This window comes from Dipodomys spectabilis, unplaced genomic scaffold, assembly GCF_019054845.1.
Source record: "Dipodomys spectabilis isolate Male_0828 unplaced genomic scaffold, ASM1905484v1 ptg000564l, whole genome shotgun sequence".
NCBI classification, from domain to species: domain Eukaryota; kingdom Metazoa; phylum Chordata; class Mammalia; order Rodentia; family Heteromyidae; genus Dipodomys; species Dipodomys spectabilis.
The window spans coordinates 37,263-57,461 of NW_024871241.1; the positions used below are offsets into that span (position 1 = coordinate 37,263).

Genomic DNA, 20,199 nt, shown 5'->3' on the forward strand with positions numbered 1-20,199 from the left:
ATATATCAGGAAATCAAAACTTATTCAAGCTCTTATTACAGCTGCATGGGAAACAAATCTTGAAAGTCTTGGAAGAAGTCTATACCTGGCTCCCAATTGGTACAATTATTGATGATGAAATCCTCATCATACATGGTGGAATATCAGAGTCTACAGACTTGAATTTACTCCACCGATTGGAAAGAAACAAAGTAAGTAGTAATATTTGCATGAATCTTATCTCAGAGACTTTAAATGGAATATGTGCATTCCTTCATTTTTCATTTTGAATTGATTTGTTTTAGTCATTGTTACAAGTGTGAAAGTACTACTAAAATTTTAAAGAAAATCTTTGCATGATACAGAACAAAGTGGGTAATTTCTATGTCTAGAAAAGTTTCTTAAAAAATTCATGTTGAAAGTGGGAAAATGAAGAAGCCTTGGTATTTTATACTATTTCTAGAAGTGAAAAATCTTGATGTTTAAAACTAAAATCTCAAGTTATTTATGGTACACTGTGGTAAAATATATATAACAAAATTTACCACTGCAACCTTTTTTAAAGTGTATATATAGATCAGCCACATTAAGTGCATTCACATCACTGTGAATGTACAGAACTTTTAATCTCCTTTGGTTGAAACTGTACCCATTAAACAGTAGTACTCCATTCTCCCAATTTTGCCACAGTAACTAATAATCTTTCTATATTTATGAATTTTATTACACTAGATGGCTCATGTACATATAATTACCTAACACTTTATATCTGAATTGTGTGTACATGCACATGTGTGTGCATGCATGTGTGTGCCAGTTCTGGGGCCTGAACTCAGGACCTGGGTGCTGTCCCTGAGCTTTTTTGCTCAAAGCTAGCACTCTACCAGGTGAGCCACAGTTCCACTTCTGGGTTTTCAGTGGTTGATTGGAGATAGAGTATCATAGACTTTCCTCTCTGGGCTTGCTTTGAACTATCCTCAGATCTCAGCCTTCTGAGTAGCTAGGATTACAGGTATGAGCCACTTGTGCCCAGCTTATGTCAGAATTTTTATGACTTCCCCTATATTTCAAATACATTGGATTAATTTTTTGGAATCTTTCAATTCTAAATAATCATAGTAAGTACAGCAGAAGCAAAACATTAGTCTGTAATAGAACCTCTCAGGAAAGCGTCTACATGGTATGTGTAAAGATTCCACATAGTATAGGGATCATTGGGTGGGCCTTACAGGATAACTGAATTTATGTTTCTCCTTTACCAAAGTCAGGCTGAAGCCTCTAGACAAGGCAAAAGGGGAATGCCACATGAGAATGAGGAGCAATAGCAGCTGTGGAGCTAGTAATATATATATATATAATATAGATCTATCTATCTGTCTGTCTGTCTGTCTGTCTGTCTATCTATCTATCGTCTTAGTGAGAAACCTGAACCATTACCACTCACAACTGGTAGTCACCTTCCCACCAAAATGGGTAGGTGGACTCTAGAGCTGGCACTGAATTTGAGAGACAGTTGAATCTGAGATACCTGTCATACCTTGAAGTTTCATTCACATGAAGTTTCACACATGTGAATCACAATATTGTTGCTATTAGGCTGGGTGCTGGTGGTTCACGCCTGTAATCCTAGCTACTCAGGAGGCTGAGATCTGAGGATCATGGTTGAGAGTTAGCCTAGGCAGGAAAATCCATGAGACTCTTATCTCCAATTAACTATCAGAAAACCGGAAGTGGTGCTGTGGCTCAAGTGGTTGAGCAGTAGCCTTGAGCTGAAGAGCTGAGGGATAAGCGCCCAAGCCCAGAGTTCAAAGCCCCATGATTGACAAAAAAAATTGTTGCTATTATCTTTGCATCCTTTGAATTAATACAACCTTTAGACCATATCATGGGCTGTCTCTCACACACACACACACACACACACACACACGTGTGTTGGTGTGGAAATTCCACAGTGGTGAAGGATTGGAGAAAGAGAGAATGGGATTGGACTGGAGGGGGTTTCTGAAGACCAGAGACCAGGGGTGCCACTCAGCATCTTTGAGCATATCATTTGATTCATTTACTTGGTGGTTACTTGCTGAGCACCTACTATCTGAATTCAGACATGGAGCCTGTTCCCTGGGGTCTGAGAGAGTCAGAGCTAGACAGTCAGGGAAGTGGGAAGCTGAAGACCAGGCAAGATTTGGCAGCAGGGAGGTAGAAAGAATCTTCATATTATTTTTAATATATTTTCTTATCTAATTCACTGATAAAACCCAAGCACCTGGTATGTAGCGTTTTATACTTGTTGAATAACTCCTAAGAGGTTTAACATCAAAGCAGGTCAAACTTTAAATTGGTTTGAAACTTCTAACTGCATAGACTATAAACTGGATAGAAACTTTCTTACAATACTTTTCTGAATATACTTTCTGGTTTACACCTGTTCTTGTGTAATTGTTAACAGTGCTGCCTCCTACTAGTTAAAATGTCCCAGTAGCAATCAGTTTAAAGGCACAACAGATGATTTAATTAAAGTACATATTTACTTTGTAGATGAAAACTGTGTTGATGCCCCCCATGTCAGTGAATAGAGACCAAGCCGTGGACTTGAAGAAAGATAAAGCTGGTAAAATTATGACCTCAGGGAAAGCCACTTCAAGCAATTCCTTATCTGAACAGTTATCAAAGCATGAATGGGAACAGGTAGGTAATCAAAGCGTTTACCAAAACAGGAATGAAATCACCAACTTACAAGATGTTGTGCCTTACAATGTATAATTTAAAATGACTTTACACTTGTTATCTGATCATGCCATTATCTCAGTAGCTTTGTCACTTGAGTCACACTTCAGAACCTTTTTCTCCAGATTTTTTTTTCTGGTGTGGACTGATGTTTTTCCTCAGGATGGGATTAGTACCTCAGTACACCTTACAGATGCCTCCCACAAGTTGTGATTATTGACATGAATGGTAGTTCATGCCTGTCTCTCATCACATTTTTAGTACCTTTATTGAGATGTAATCTATATTTCATATAACTCGCCCATTTGAAATCAATAATCCAGTAGTTTTTAGTGTATTCACAACTGTCCAACTGTCACCATAATCTAATACTAAAACAATTTTATCATCCCCCCAAAATTCAAAATATTTGAATACTCACTCAACTCTACACTGCTCTCACCATGCTTAGGCAACTATTATATAATTTCTATCCTTATACATTTGCCTATTCTATGTAAAGTAGAAGCAAAAAAGATGTAGTCTAGAGGCAGTGGCTCATATGTGTAATCATAGCTATTCAGGAGGCTGAGATCTGAGAATTGCTGTTCAAAACCAGCTTGAGCAGGAAAGTCCACAAGACTCTTATCTCCAGTTAACTGCTCAAAAGCCAGAAATGGGTTGTGGCTAGACAGTAGAGCAATAGCCTTGAGGACAAAAGCTCGGGGACAGTATACAGGCTCTGACCTCAAGCCCAGCCTTGGGATTGGTTCTTCTTTTGTGGGTCATGGGACTTGAACTCTGGGCCTTGGCGCTGTTCTTCAGCTCAAGGCGAGCGCTTTACCACTTGAGTCACAGTGCCACTTCTAGTTTTCTGATGGTTGATTGGAAATAAGAGTCTCACAGACTTTCCTTGCCCAGGCTGGTTTTGAACCACGATCCTTAGATCTCAGCCTCCCGAGTAGCTAGAATTATAGGTGTGAGCGCCCGGCTAACAAGATGTTCTTTAGGTTCCTCTATATCGTATCATGTGTCAGTATCTATTTCTTTTTTACTAGTGAAGCATAGTCTATAGTAAGAATAGACATTTATCAGTTGATGGAAATAGGGGTTATATCTATTTTTTTGGATATTGCAAGTAATACTCATCTGAACGCACACATTTTTCTATATATCCAGTTTCAGCATATTTATAGGAGTGGAATTGCTGGGTGGAAAGACAACTATAAAGATTAACATTGAGAAATCCCTAGCCCATTTTTCCAAGCAGTATATCATTTACATTCCTACCAGCAAAGTATAAGAGGTCCAATTTTTCAACTTCCTCACCAGCACCTATAATCTGTGTACATGTACATTTTTTCACATGTATGTGTATATGTGTGCTGGAGATTAAACCCAGGGACTCACACATGCTTAACCATGGAGCTATACCTCTAAAACCCAGCAAACTAAAGGGATTACATGTATCCATTTGTAGGGTAGAATGTACAATATTGGAACTGAGTTGGAGACAGGATTCTAGGCTGACTCTTCTTTAGGTAGCTTTAATTCTCACCTCAGTCACTCATCAGAAACTCAAAATGCCTTGCAGAAAGTGTGCCTTTTACATGGTTTCTCTAGTGATAACCAGGTGCTGATCCTTCCAGAGTGATTCTCTTGCTAGTTCTGTTCTTCCCATCACACTGTCCTTTTTCTCACTTATTTATAGCTCCTCTTCAGTACCAAACCTGCTGATGGTTACACAACCAATTTACTAGAACCACTATTTCTGGTCCTCTTGTGAAGAGCTGATTTGGACCCAGTAGAATAACAATAGTTCAATTACAGGCTATTTCATGGCCTTCAAAGGGACATATGGGGGTGGAGAGCTGAGAGGTTTAGCTTAGTGGCAGAACATTTTCCTGGTATATGTGAGACACAGGGTTCAGTCTGCAGCACATACTCTCCATCTCAAAAAACAAGATGACAACAAAAACAAACTGAAAAATATAAACTTTTAGAACCATAGTTGATTACAAATTTGAGGTACTTTACATGCCAACTGGTCTAGATGAAAAATCTTTAAAATGAGAACCAGATCATCTTCTTGAGGTTGTCACTATCTTTCATCACAAAGATAGTTTCCCTATAGTTCTTTAAGTTCTTATAGGAGAAGTGGAAATAAAGAAAAACTTTATTTAAATCAGAGCCACAAAGAGCCTGCAGAGCCACTGATTTTGTATGAAAAATATTCTTAGGAACTTGAGACTTCATTTCTTGCTATTGTGTTACCTGCATTTGCCTCTTCCAGCCCCCATAAGAAATGTTGTGCTAATTAAATGCAGATTTAGGCAAACACCTGGTAGTATCTAGTTAGTGTCACATTTATTACTGAAATTTAGAATGTCCTTATGAAGGGGGCAGGCCTTGAGAGATACTTTAGGGATAAGGTTGGATTAATAATTTTCTCTATTTGTGGCTAGAAAAAGCAAGAACTCAGGCTATGTGCTCAACAGGAAAGAAAGCATGTACCCAAGCCTGAAATGTAAGTTATAGCTAATCTCTAGGAACATAATAAGAATGCCTAATGTGAACTCTGTTCCAGTGGCTCAGTCCTGTAACCCTAACTACTAAAGAAACTGAGATCTTAGGATTGAAGTTCGAAGTAAGCAGGGGCTGAAAAGTCCATGATATTCTTATCTCCAATTTTCTGCAAAAAGCCAGAAGTGATGATGTAGCTGAAGTGAGTTATCAGTCTTGAAAGAAAAAGCCATGGGAGAATGCCCTGACCCTAGTTCTAACATATAAAAAGAAAAGGAATGTATGTGTTCATTGTGGGAAGTTACTATGTCCTCTTGAGTATGACAGTTACTATCTGAAGAGAAAAAAAAAAAAAAACCTTGTGGATTCAACAATTGTGAAACAACAAATGAAAATTTTCAAACATTCTTTACAGTTACCGAGCATTGCTATCTTGGACATTGATGGTTGCTGAACTGGTTATTGGGGATGAGCAGAAAAGTGGGATACTAATGGGCATTATAATTATGATGGAAAGGAGGATACATGAAAGAAATGTGTCTGAACAATTTTGAGGAAAGAATGAGGAATATTCTTTGGGAACCTTGGGTTAAATTTCTGGAAAATAGGTTGGAATCTGACAAGACAGATTCATATTTGTAAGTAGTAACCTAATTTGGTTTTATTGTCCCAAGGTTATTGACCTTCTGTGGAGTGACCCCAGAAGCAAGGATGGCTGTTATCCAAACACAAGTCGAGGAGGGGGCTGCTTCTTTGGACCAGATGTTACTGCCAAATTTCTTAGTAAATACCACTTGAAGACAATCATTAGATCTCATGAGTGCAAGCCTGATGGGTATGATATCTGCCATGATGGAAAGGTGAGCTGCCATCACTGGTGACACCCTCAACCCACCTGTAGTGCTTTCTGCACAGTTGGTTCTGTCTGACCTAGAAGCCCAGGAGCGGATACCTTCCTCAGTGATAAACAGAAACTAGAGACTGCAGGTTTCACCTAGATTACTTGAAGGAGCCTCATTGTCACTATATCCCAAGCAAGATTTGACTCATTTCCTGATGTTCACTTGTCCCAGAAACAAATTCTATTACATGACACTACGTACATGTTCAGGATAGCTATTTCCACTGCTTTTCCTCAGCAAGCATATGAAAGGCAGCAAGTGAAGCCTCTCTTTGCATGTTCTCTGTGCAGAACAAAAGACCCAAAACACAGTTCTTTCCACTGGCTGATGAGGCAGTTTCCTGCAGGTTGCTCTTCGTGGTCAGTTGAGAGACGGCCACTGAAGTGGAGTCTGATGTCCCCCTGCAGTGGTGTCAGTAAGGCTAGAAGTGGTGTCCTGGGCTACCTCTGTTTCCATAGTGGACAGCAGCAAATAAGAATGAATTCCAGATTGGATAGCACTTCTTTCCATAGCAATGCTTTCCTTAATTCTATTGACTTATTTTAGGCTAATACTAACATTGCAAGATGATTTAAGATTTCTTTGTTGGGCTGGGAGGGTGGCTCAGTGGTAGAGCGCTTGCCTTGCATGCATGAGGCCCTGGGTTCGATTCCTCAGCACCACATAAGCAAAAAATAAAAAGCCGGAAGTGGCGTTGTGGCTCAAGTGGTAGAGTGCTAGCCTTGAGTTGAAGAGCTGAGGGACAGTGCCCAGGCCCAGAGTTCAGACCCCACGACCGGACCAAAAAAAACAAAAAAAAAAGATTTCTTTGTTATGAGAAAGTGGAAAACATGGTGGCTTATCTGAAGTGATAAGCTCAGTAGCACAGAACTGGGCCAGGTTCCCGGGTATCGAGTACTTTCTGCATTTCTACCATGTTCACAGCAAGATCCATATGAAGTTAGTGACTGGTCCCTTATTCCATCCGTTATTTCTCTGCACTTGAAGCTCTAGTCTTGTGGGGCTCTGAACTTGCTTAATTGGTCTTATACTGGGGATTTGGATGAGTAATTAGGACCTATATACTGGAGATGTGAGTGACAAAGCTTTCATTTATTCCAGTGGAAGTCATGCCAGACTTGGATAATTTTTTTCTGGGCCTAGGACTTGAACTCATGGCCTGGGTGCTGTCCCTCTGAGTTTCTTTTGCTCAAGGCTAGTGCTCTACCACTGGGGCCACAGCTCTACCTCTCTCTTCTTTTGTAGTTTATTGGAGATATGAGTCTTACAGACTTTCCTGCCTGAGCTGGCTTTAAAATGCAATCCTCATATCTCAGCCTCCCCTGAGTAGCTAGAATTAAAGGGGTGAGCCATCAGTGCACAGCTGCTTTGTGTGCTTTTTAAGAATTAAACTATTTCTGAGTTTTTTAAGAACTAATTTTATGAAGCTTACCCTTTTTTTCTTTAATCAGGTCATTACTGTCTTTTCTGCTTCTGATTATTATGAAGAAGGCAGCAATCGAGGAGCCTATATCAGACTGGCTCATGACATGTCTCCACGTTTTTTCCAGTACCGAGCAACTAGTGCATCATGCCTGAGCCCTCTTTACCAAAGGTATGTATGTTCTGAGAATGCCAGGGATTAGGTATTGGTGATTTGTTAAAACAGTACCAAGTAACTAAGAGCAATCATATAAATCAAGGCATAAACTAACGTGGAAACTTCCAGGCATTAACAAATGGTGATTGTACCTATGTTTGATAACAAAAGGAACAATTTTCAATCCCTAAGCAGTCATTACTCATATAACCAAGTAAACTAAAAGACCTTCACTCAGTTCCTTCACTTACAACCTCTGTTGCACAACCTCCCCATCTAATCTTGCCCCCTTCTTTTTTCTACCCAGAAATGTAAATGACTGAAATGTTCAGTATGTCTCCATGTGGTGATATTCATTGCTTATCCTTTTTTCCCAGCAACATTCTTTTTAATATTTTTATATATTTCAAAACCATTAAATTATTACCAAATGAGAAAAGAAATATAAATAAAATGTTAATTGCCTGTCACTCCCTTCTCAGACTTTTTCCACACAAGTAATTAAAATTAATGCAAGAGATTTCTTCTACCCTTTTATTTTTGCTCCTATAGAGTAACCAAATAATTATCAATATGTTGTATTAAATAACATATGAGCATCTGCTAATTGTCTGGTACTGTTCTAGGTATAAGTTTAGGCATATCAATAGACAAAACATGCAAAGTCCCCTCATCAAATACATTTTATCTTTGGATAGAACTTGCTTTGAACATGGTAGAAATGCAGAAAGTACTTGTTGACAACCAGGAACCTGGCCCAGTTCTGTTCTACTGAGCATATCACTTCAGATAAGCCACCGTGTTTTCTGTTTTCTCAGAACAAATCTTAAAATCATCTTGCACAATAGTAAACAACATACATGCTATGTTTTTTTTTCCACAATGATAGAATTTGTTTTGTCCTGTTGTTTTACCCTACAGGACATTTGGGTACCTCAAGCCTGTAATCCTAGCTACTCAGAATGCTGATCTGATGATCATGGGTTTGAACCAGCTTGGGAAGCAAATCCAAGAGATTTGCTTTGAGCTAAGAAGCTCAAATTCACCAGTAATAAACTGGAAGTTGAGGCATAACTCAAGTAGAAGAGAGCCAGCTTTGAGCATAAAAGCCAAGTAAGGTAGTGGGGCCAGGATTTCAAGCCTCAGTACCAGCACACAAACACAAAATGAATTTGTTGTACTCTATTTGACAACTGACTTTACCCTTAACTATTATATAATGGATATCACTTCAAGATAGGTTATATAAACCTATTTAATTATTTTAGCAGATTCCTAATATTGTACATATGTGTGATATAGTTACGGAGTCACTAAATCTTCAACTGATATCATCCAGGTTTCTTCCAAGATTTTGCTTTAAAAATAGTGCTACAAGCTGTGTGCCATTGGCTCACACCTGTAATCCTAGCTACTCAGGAGGCTGAGATCTGAGGATTACAGTTTTGAAGTCAGTCCAGTCAGGAAAGTCTGTGAGACTCTTATCTCCATTAAACTACCAAAAACAAAAAAGCCTGGGTGGAGTTGTGGCTCAAGTGGTACCCTTGAGCTAAAGAAGCTCAGGGACAGTGCCCAACCCCTGAGTTCAAGCTCCAGTACCAGCACCAAAAAAAAAAAAAAAGAGAAAGAGAGAGAAGGGGAGAGGAGGGGCAGGGAGGGGGGAAGAGAGAGGAGGGGAGAAGAGAGGAGAAGGGAGAAAAGAGAAGAAAGAAAAGAAAGCAAGAAAGAGTGCTGTAAAATTATACCTATCTCTAAAGAAAGGTACGCAACTCAAAATGTAAAATCAAAAAGATATAAATTTACCAGGTGCCAATGGCTCACACTTATAATCCTGTCTACTCAGGAGGCTGAGATCTGAGGATCAGGGTTCAAAGCTAGACTGAGCAGGAAAGTCCAGACTCTTATCTCCAATAAACTACTTAGAAAAAGCCGAGGTGATGGTGTGGCTCAAGTGATCGAGCGCTAGTCTTGAGCACAGAGAGGCTTAGGGACTGAGCCCAGGCCCTGAGTACAAGCCCCAGGACGGGCACAAATAATCTAAATTAAAAAATGCACATATTCTATGCAATACTCTAAAACCTGTGAATCTCAGACATCTGAAATATTGCTATTCTCATGCATTTTGGATAAAGCCTATTTGGTCTATAGTATGTTTTAAAACTAAGAATTGAGAATTGAACATTGAACATCTTTTAAAGTTCCTTTTAAAGTTCCTCTCTTTTGATTTACATATGAATTTTAGAATCATCTTGTCAACTTGCCAAAAAATGTCAAAATGGGAATTTATCACAGTATATATTGAGTCTGTAGATTGTTGTGTGCATTTTCATTTTAACAATACTAAGTCTCCTAATAATCGTAGATATGGAATGTTGTTCAACTTATTTAGATTTTGTATAAATACTTTCAATGGTGTTTCATACTTTTCAGTATATAAATCTTAGACTTAAATTTGTTAAATTTATTTATTTTTATTGTAAAGATACTATACAGAGGGTTACAGTTACATGAGTAGGGTAATGAGTACACTTCCTATTGAGCATTGTTACCCCCTCCATTGTGTTAAATTTATTTCTAAGAGTTCTTTTTGGTGCTATAGTGGAGCTACCTTATGAATTCCTTTTTGGATTGTTCATTTCCAATATCTAGACTTATAACTGACTTTCATGTATGAACCTCATTTATACAATCTTACTGAACATTGAATTTGGTCTTTTAGTTTTTAGTGAATTTCTTGGGATTTTCCATCCAGTAGACCTTTGATATCCCTCGTACCATCTAGGAAACCACCATTAGGAAACATTGTGAATGCTCAGGGAGTATGGAGTTCAGTACTCTACTGTGGATGCTTGATTCGCTTTTCCCAGATGCTGTACAATTTCCACTAAAGACATTCTGTATTTCAAGAAATCTGAAAAATTCACTCTGTCACTTACTCACATTGTAAGCCCATTTTGGCCTTGGAGGATTACCATAACTTTTACATTGCTTTTTTAGCACCATTTGCTGTTGGGGTTGTTTATTTCATAATTGCAGGGCAGGGAAACACTCAACAGATCACATAATCATTTAAGTACAGCTGATGATAATGAAGGTCTATGACTGACTAATGAGAGCTTCTCCACTTCAATTGAGGTAACATAAAGTTTTATGTTAAAAAGTTTATTAATCGCCAGGCACTGGTGGCTCATTCCTGTAATCCTAGCTACTCGGGAGAAGATCTGAGGATGGCGGTTCAAAGCCAGCCGGAACAGGAAAGACCATGAGACTCTTAATAAACCACTAGAAAACCGGAAGTGGCACTGTGGCTCAAGTGGTAGAGAGCTAGCCTTAAGCTGAAGAGCTCAGGGACAGCTTCCAGGCCCAGAGTTCAAGCCCCATGAACAACAACAAAAAAAAAGTTTATTAATCATAGCTGTTTTTCCTCGATTCAAACTGTTTTCCCATATAACAGAAGCCCTAGGAACCCATAGAATATGTGTATTACTAATTGGATATACAATCTAGCTGCCCTTTCCGAACTGGAATCTGATTATTAAGGGACTGGACTCTGAGCTGCTCCAAGGGATGGGAAGCAAGAAACAATGTTCTCAGGGAGGGTGGATGCTGTTGATGTCACTAGGCAGAGTTGAATGCTGTACACTGGTCCAGCATAACTGGTTCACCCTGTTCACTGAGCAAGTTCTGCCTAGCACAGATAGTAGAATCCTAGAACACCATGCTTACTTAGTGGTATATGTCTATGCTCACAATTATAGTAAATATCATTCTCATGACAGATGGATAAAGATGAAATTGAAGATGGATTGTGAGTTCCCAGGCTCACCTGAGATACTTAGATCTTGACTCAAAAAGAAAATGCACACATATAAACGTGTGTGTGTGTGTGTGTGTGTGTGTGTGTGTGTGTGTGTGTGTGTATACTGACAAGTTACATAGTATATATAAATTGAAGTGGTTTAAATCAGGAAATAGTAAGTGGTAACAGAACATTAAAACAAAAGATACTGGGGTAATTTATGTAACTTCTACCTAATTATGGTCTTCTTCTCACAGGGTGGAAGTTATGGAATACAGTGCCATCAGAATATTAAAAGAGAGAATAATTGCACGAAAAACTGACCTCATACGTGCTTTCCAGCTTCGAGACCACAGTAGATCAGGTAGTAAAATTGTAAAATGCTTCCATTTGTTAGCATATCAGGTTATGTACAGACTCCTTCCTTCCTTCCTTCCCTCCTTCCTTCCCTCCTTCCTTCCTTCCTTCCTTCCTTCCTTCCTTCCTTCCTTCCTTCCTTCCTTCCCTCCTCCTTCCCTCCTTCCCTTCTTCATTCCTTCCCTCCTTCCCTCCTTCCCCCTTCTCTCTTTCTGTTTTGCTTTTTTGGAATTTCATTTCTGTTTCTCCTAGAAAAAAAGTTGCTGAATGAGAGCATAAGGCCAAGAGTCCATGCTCCATTTGTGGCACATGTACACATGCAGATGGACACACACACATTTATACACGCTTTTAATCTATTCATTCAAAAGAAGCATATATCTCTTTTTTCAGTAAGGTTCCTTTAATTCAGAAAACTAATAACCCTGATTTGGACTTCTTTTCTACAAGAATATTAATAACCAGCTCAATTCTAGAGGCTGCTTAATTATCATATATTTATCAGCTTCATAGTATGGTAAATATCCTGGTTGCATCTATACTTCTATGAAAGATTATTTGAGTAAGGAATGGTGTTACAAATCTGTAATCCTGAGGCATTAGGATTGTAAGTTGAGCCGAGCCTGGGCTAAATAATGAGACATAGTATTAAAAAAAGAAAAAAAAATATTTTCAACACGTGGGAAAGCATGGAGCAACAAACTAGCACAAAAGACTGAATTATCTTGTGACAATTGCTAATATTGTTATAATACTCATCCTGAGGCTACATGCTCCCGTATAGTAGAAAAATGGAAGCACTGTGTTGGGAGTTCCACATTTTGTCTCTACTCTAAATATTACTAAATTCTCTTAAGTCTATAATGCTGACTCCTGGCAAGTATGTCTAATTTTAGGCACTGGTATATCCAGAGTTTAAGATGAACAATTATGTACTGTTAACCTAAATATTACTAAACAGTAGCACGAGTGGGAGCCAGGAGAAAAAACAAACAGCATATTTGGCTCTCCACGGACATCAGATATTGGAATTATCAAACATAAAATATAAAATGTCTAGAGAAATAAAAAAGAATTACAAAGATGAAGCATTATGGACAATGAAAGCCAGGCATAGCGACAGATGCCTACAATCCCAACCACTTGGGGAGTGGAGGTAAGAGGATTGTGAGTGGAAATCGTGTCTCAAAAATAAAAAGTAGGCAGGACATTGGTGGCTCATGCCTAGCTACTTAGGAGACTGAGATCTGAACATCACGAGATTCAGAGCCAGCCCAGTCAGGAAAGTGTCTGAGACTCTTATCTTCAGTTAGCTACCAAAAAGCTGGAAGTGGCACTGTGTCACAAACTGGCAGAATGCTAGCCTTGAAACAAAAGCCCAGGGACAGTGCCTAGGCCCTGAGTTCAAGCCCCAGGACTGGAAAAAAGTAATAATAAAAAAAAAGGGCTGAGTACATAACTCAATGTTTCACTGCTTGCCTACTATGCACAAAGACCCTAGGTTCAATCCCTACCAGTACTCACACACAAAAAAAGAGCCTTGAATAGTGAATGGGCTACATAACCTTGACCCTTCCTCAAAGCAAGAATGAAAACCAAACCAAGAAAAAGCAACACCAAAGAACTGTGAAGAGATAGGAACGGAAAGATGAAAAAGTTTAGCAAACATCTAAACAAGTAAAGGTCTACCAAATAATCAGGGTGCCCAGAAGAGAATAGAATGTGAGAAGGAATGCATTTAATCTGATACTGTTTGAGAATATCCATGAATTGATGAAAAATTCAGAGTACTAGGTAAAGAGAAGTGATGGTATTCAACAAGGATAAATAAAATTAAGTCCACAGTTGGACTAAAGCTACAATACCAAAGATGAATTCTTAAAAGAAGACAAATGGCAAACATATTGCTAAAAAGACAAGAATCCATGAAACAGTGAATTTTATACATACATACATACATATATATTATATAAATATATGTTTGTAAATTGATGTAGAAAAACACTATGAGAAAACTAACAAAACTGGAGCAGCAACTCCATTAACAGCATGCAAAATAAACTAAGTAAATAAATATTACTAGAAATAAAAGGGATGCTCCATGATTTATGTATGTCTGTATGTACCTACATATATACATATTCTGCTTTGATTTCAAATCTTTTATACTCATAGATTTTTTGGTTAATCACAACAATGTAAAATGTAAGAGCCCGTAGACTAGGCAAAGACTGTCTCTGTTTATTCCTCCCTCAGGTTTCTTGGGCTTAATAGGTAGCACAGATCATGGAGAACATCAGGTTCCCAGGCCTCAAAAACTCGGGGTACACTATGGCTATGCTTGACATCTTATATGTTTTGGTCATGTTATAAACAATTCATACATTTTTTTTGTGTCCATCATGGGGCTTGAACTCTGGGCCTGGGCACTGTCCTGAGCTCTTCAGTTCAATGCGAGGGCTCTACCACTTGAGCCACAGCACCACTTCTGGTTTTCTGGTAGTTATTTGGAGATAAGAGTCTCACAGATATTCCTGCTTGGGCTGGCTTTGAACCATGATCCTCAGATCTCAGCCTCATGAGTAGCTAGGATTACAGGTGTGAGCCACCAGCGCCCAGCCAGACATGTTTTTGTTTTTGTTTTTGTGCTGTTGTCAGGAAAAATTTCAGTAGCCCAGTGGGCTTTTTCTATGGAAAACATTTTGGAGCTGAACTTACCTTGGAGAACCCTGAGTCCACATCTGGTAAACATAGACAGTGATGGAAATGTTGACTACATGTCCATCTTCCAGGATGTCCACATTGTAAAGTCTCTGGAAACGGTAAGTGTCACTTAGCCCCAGATAAAATCTGGTTGGAGGAAAAGAAGAAAACACCCTTTGGACAAACTCTAAGCAATTTAGCTCTTTGAAAGTTGAGAGTGGTGTCGAGTAATAGATGGGGATGGTAGCCTAAGAAAAAAACCAAAGAATGTCTCCCTGGCGATCTGTTTGGCAAATGTGTGTATTTTCTTTAGAATGAGCAACATGAAAAATGAAAGCAAATCCATGTCAGATATGGGATTCTTATTTTAACTGCTGTCCAGCATGATGTCAGATATGACATTCATTTATGCCACACACATTTGAAATATATCACATATACCCTACCATGTAATAACATTGCAGAAATGACCTAGTATATGCCTTAAATAATTTAAAAATGGGGTCTGGGAAGAGGGGTAGAGTGCTTGCCTTGCATGCATGAGGCCCTGGGTTCGATTCCTTAGCACCACATAAGCAGAAAAAGCTGGAAGTGGTGCTGTGGCTCAAGTAGTAGAGCACTAGCCTTGAGCTGAAGAGCTGAGGGACAGCACCCAGACCCAGAGTTTCAGGCCCCATGACTGGCAAAGAAAACAAAAAAACAGAATTTTAAAATGTACCTTATTAAAATGACAAAATGCCAGGTAGGGTGAGCAGATTCCAGTGCCTGTTAGTAGCATTTGTCAACAATTACTTATAACATTAAGCTTGTTGGAGCTAGGACTTGTGAGCATTTGCAGGGAAGACGAGAAAAACCAAGAGAAGGGAAATAAAATGGTGAGGTTGGAAAGCAAAATATCCCTAGGAAGGAGTCTTTTAACTTCATTTCAGTGGCATCTTCCCATACGGATTCAAATCATAGGGATTGGCTTGAAAAAAGCTGAGATGTAAATCGCATGTAATAGCTATGTGATGTTTGGTAAAGTTATTTTGCCTCTCTTGTTTCCTTGTCTGTAGGATGGACACACAATTCTGTTCCTATTCCTTAGGTTTGTAAAGGACCAAATGAAATAATTCACACAAAGCCGGGTGCCAGTGGCTCACGCCTATAATCCTAGCTACTAAGGAGGCTGAGATCTGAGGATCATGGTTCAAAGCCAGCCTAGGCAGGAAAGTCCGCAAGACTCATCTCCAATAAACCACCAGACAAACAGAAGTGGTTCTGGTGGTAGAGCACTCACTTTGAGCTGACCAGCTGAGGGACAGTGCCCAGGCCCAGAGTTCAAGCCTCACCATTGACAAAAATAACAATTCACACAAAGCTTTCTGTAAATGTTGGCAGTTGTTATTTAGTGCTGTCTTAACTTTGTTCTCCTAAGGAGCACAAGAACAAGGTCTTCAATGTGATTAAAGATGATTCGGCCAAAGGATATTTTATTCAATTCAAGTTAAATTCCATGCTTGGTATTGGTGGACTTATGTATAGCTTAGTGGTAGAGCACTGCCTAGCAGGAACACAGACAGATCTTAGGTTCTGTTCCTGCCAGAACACAGAGTGAGGGGGGTGGGGGAGGGAGAGGGAGGAAGAAAAGAGAGAAAGGGGGGAAGAGGGAAAGAGAAAATGGATGGGAAGGAAGAGAAGTTGGTTGGGGATATTTTGTGTTTTTTACAATTGTTAAATTTGTGCTGTGTTGTTAATTCTTTTTTTTATTATCTTTAAGTAGTTGTACAAAAAAAGTTCCCATTCTACAAAACAGTATATGAATACAAGGTGTCTGACAACATTGTTACCATTGCTCCTAACCATTAAAAACTTAATGTTTTACTTTTAGGTGAAATCTGCTGTAATTGAAACTCTGTACAGGTACCGATCTGACTTGAAAATCATATTCAATATCATTGACTCTGATCATTCAGGTAAGTATACTTTCGCTAGTTCAGTAGTAGTAAATAAAACAAAAGCCAGTCTATTTTTACCTATTTCGTTCTTCATCCAAACCTGATGAAACTTGAAAGGAAATGATGAACTTGTGTTTAACATTATTTGTATTTTAATTTGGCCACAAATTCAAGAATATAAAGTTCTAGTTGCCTATGTAGTCATTGGTCTCACCGGGACAGACCTTTATATAAATTACCAGCAGGGATAAAACTTAATTCTATTTTAGACTCTTAGTTACTCCTGAAATAAAAAACATTCTTCAAATATTATTTCTGTTTGGGGGAATGAACACTCATTTGTATTTAGTTCTGATTCACATTTACTTATGCTCAAACTTAAAAAGCCATCCGAGCTAGGAATCAAGCTCAGTGGTAAGGTACTTGCCTGGCATACATGAAGCCCTGGGTTCCATCCCCAGTACTGTGTATGAAAGTATCCATGCACACACAAATCACACATTCCTCTACTGCAGATATGTTTGGGCATCAAAAACATCAAACAGTGAGTAATTGATCCATTAATTGCTACCTTCCAAAAGACCAATTAACTATTGTTGGGAATCCTCTTGCTGACTCCCAGTATACCTTCTCTCTCTGCTTTGGTTTTCTCTCTGATCTCCTGTCCCTTCTGTCACCCTTGGATTTTAGTTCTTGTAATTTTATACCATAGTCTTCATTGCCTCTCTGTTTCTTCAGTGTCTTCTCATGGTGGTATTAGAATAATCTTATGATTCTTGCTAGTTAAAAATAAGATATTGTTTCTTCCACTTAGAATCTTATTCTCTTCCTTGTTCAGTATCTTGATGGTCTGGCATGTTAGAGAGCTTATAATTGGTACAATTCAATGTGGCTTCCCCACCTCTCTCTTAGGTGGATCTTTAAATAAATATTCAACACCTTCTCCTGTTTTTTAGGCATGATCTCCATTGAAGAATTTCGGGCCATGTGGAAACTTTTCAGTTCTCACTACAATGTTTGTATCGATACCACCCAAATAGATGAGCTCGCCCACACAATGGACTTAAACAGAGATGGAAGCATTGACTTCAATGAATTTTTAAAGACTTTTTATATAGTACATAAATATGACAAGTTGAAAACACCACACACCAAGTTTGCTAAGTTTGCTCCTTGAAAACAGCTGAATCCAAATTGCAGTCTTCCAGGATATTAGAAATCCATAGTTAATGAAAGCGAAAAGTGGACTCCAAATAACACCACAAACAGATGTACAGTATGAGTATTAGAAGTCCTCTACGAACTGTTCTTGTCAATAAGTTAAATATCAGCTGTTAGAATTTGCTCCCAATGTTAGGGCCCACTCATTGCCAATAAGAAATGAGCTTTGGGGGCTCAGTAGTGGTTTCTTGGAGGTCTCTAAGTAGGAGACAGAGAAGATCTGAAACACTACAAAAGATCCCACAGAGCCTTAGAGAAAACTATTGAGTGCAACAGTTGTGATGGACCTGAGGGGTGGGAGGAGGAATACCAAACTCTTAATGGAATAAACTATTTCCATCTTTAAAAGTGTAATCCTTTTTGGAGATTCCACAAGCCAGTGATCCTCAGTTGTGGAGAAACCACAATATGATGGTAGGCATAACAAATCTTTGGGGGAGAAACTGTAGAATCAGCCCTATTTTGCTTGTCTGTTGAAGATACAAAGTCAGTATATTCAGATTGATCCCTATGATGAATATGGCCTGACAATTTTGTTGATAAGATAGGATCTTGATTATCCACATACCATGTAATTTATTCTGCTATTCTGATCACATATCAAACAAATGTTTTTGTGTAAAGGGGAGCATAGATAGCATCTTTTTAAAGTTCTAAATGTCACAATGTAGACACAGGCCAGATCCTATTAAGTCTGTGTCTTTTTTTTTTTTTTTTTTTGGGTCCAGTCGTGGGGCCTGAACTCTGGGCCTGGGCGCTGTCCCTCAGCTCTTCAGCTCAAGGCTAGCGCTCTACCACTTGAGCCACAGCGCCACTTCCGGCTTTTCTCTTTTTGCTTATGTGGTGCTGAGGAATCGAACCCAGGGCCTCAGGCATGCAAGGCAAGCGCTCTACCACTGAGCCACCTTCCCAGCCCTGAAGTCTGCCTCTTATACATACTAGAAATCATGAGTAAACTATTAAAAAATACATTTTGTCCAGGCATCATTGGCTCATAGCTGAAATCCTAATTACTCAGGAGGCTGAGATCTGAGGATTGCTGTTCCAAGCCAGCCTGGGCAGAGAAGTCCCCATGAGACCCTATCTCCAATAAACTGCTCAAAACCAGAAGTGGTGCTGTGGTACAAGGTGGTAGAGTGCTAACCTTGAGCAAAAAGAGCTCAAGGACATTGGCCAGGCCACATGACTGATTCTCTCTCTCTCTCTCTCTCTCTCTCTCTCTCTCTCTCTCTATGTATATATTATATATATACATATATATAATTTTAAAACTTATTGAATGAATAAATTAAACATAAAAGAAGTAAAATGTGTACGAACCAAGTCAAATATTTCATGCATCTTTCATATGCATAAAATAGTCATCTCATACAGTTCAAACAATTATACATAGGTCATATTAGTAACTATGGAATAGTTCATTGAGAATAGATTGCATACCTCTTTTAACAGTATCTGAAAAGTTTTTTAGTTTAGACATTTTATTGAGGGACCATAATTTTTAGCTAGCATATTATAAAGAGTTTCTAGAAACGTTTTGTGGAAAGAAGCTACTACTCAGTTCTTCAGATCCTGCAAGCCTGCTGCTACGCACTCCAGGAATAAAATTTACTTTTTAAAATACATAGCAGTTATTGGTGGTAAAAAACAATAAAAATTATTATATATGTTTATACATCATATATTATTAACAGGATAAGCTTTAAGAAAGGAATGTGTTAAAGGATAAGAAAGATTATTACTGAAGTTTAAAATAATAATTCATGACTATGAAATAACTGAAGGTATATATATATATATATATATAAAGAGATTAATATAAAATATATAATGCAAAACTCAACTACCAAGTTCAACACCTTTGTCCGTAATATAGATTAAAATCAACGTCCAAACTAATATACCTGCTCTGATACTGTGTGTATGTGAATATTTACAAGTGTGAATATACATATTGATACAACTGAAATTCAATTTAAGAAGAAATTATTTTTAAGCACAAAGACAACACAAAACAAAATATAAATACCAAGCAATAACAAAGATATTGCATTCTCCACTTATGATGCAATTAAAAATATTAGAAGCTAACCATATTAACAAATGAGAGAAACATAACTGTAGGTCTACCAAAGCATGTAAAAAAATGACAGGAATTCAGTTAGTAAATTTATACAAACATTTTTTTCTGTGAGTGTAGCAATACTGGGGCATCAACTATAGCATGTGTGCTGTCCCTTAGTTTTTATTTTGCTCAGTGCTGATGCACTTCTGCTTGAGCTACAGTTCCACTTCAGTCTTTTTGATGGTTATTTGGAGATTTGAGTCTCACAGTTTTTCCTGCTGGCTTTGAATCAAGATCCTCAGATTTCAGCCTCCTGACTAGCTAGGATTATCAGAATAAGCCCACTGGTGCCTGGTTTATGCCAAATTTAAATTTACTATTATTAGGTTTTAGTTCTAAGACTGGAACTTGGACTGAGTACTTGACATTTT

At 38.4% G+C, this 20,199-nt stretch overlaps 1 protein-coding gene across 2 annotated transcripts in view; it reads left to right on the forward strand.

Annotated features, from left to right (window-relative positions):
- LOC122100115 (serine/threonine-protein phosphatase with EF-hands 1-like) overlaps positions 1-17,962 on the forward strand; it is a 50,780-nt gene extending 32,818 nt beyond the window's left edge. For both annotated transcript variants that reach the window (XM_042670533.1, XM_042670534.1), the window contains 8 exons: positions 42-191; positions 2,515-2,664; positions 5,880-6,065; positions 7,559-7,701; positions 11,743-11,849; positions 14,501-14,664; positions 16,416-16,500; positions 17,439-17,962. In XM_042670533.1, coding sequence (XP_042526467.1) covers positions 42-191; positions 2,515-2,664; positions 5,880-6,065; positions 7,559-7,701; positions 11,743-11,849; positions 14,501-14,664; positions 16,416-16,500; positions 17,439-17,659 — 1,206 coding nt within the window. In that variant the 3' untranslated portion in view covers positions 17,660-17,962. The remainder of the gene's footprint in view (positions 1-41; positions 192-2,514; positions 2,665-5,879; positions 6,066-7,558; positions 7,702-11,742; positions 11,850-14,500; positions 14,665-16,415; positions 16,501-17,438) is intronic.
- Positions 17,963-20,199: the final 2,237 nt, after the last annotated feature.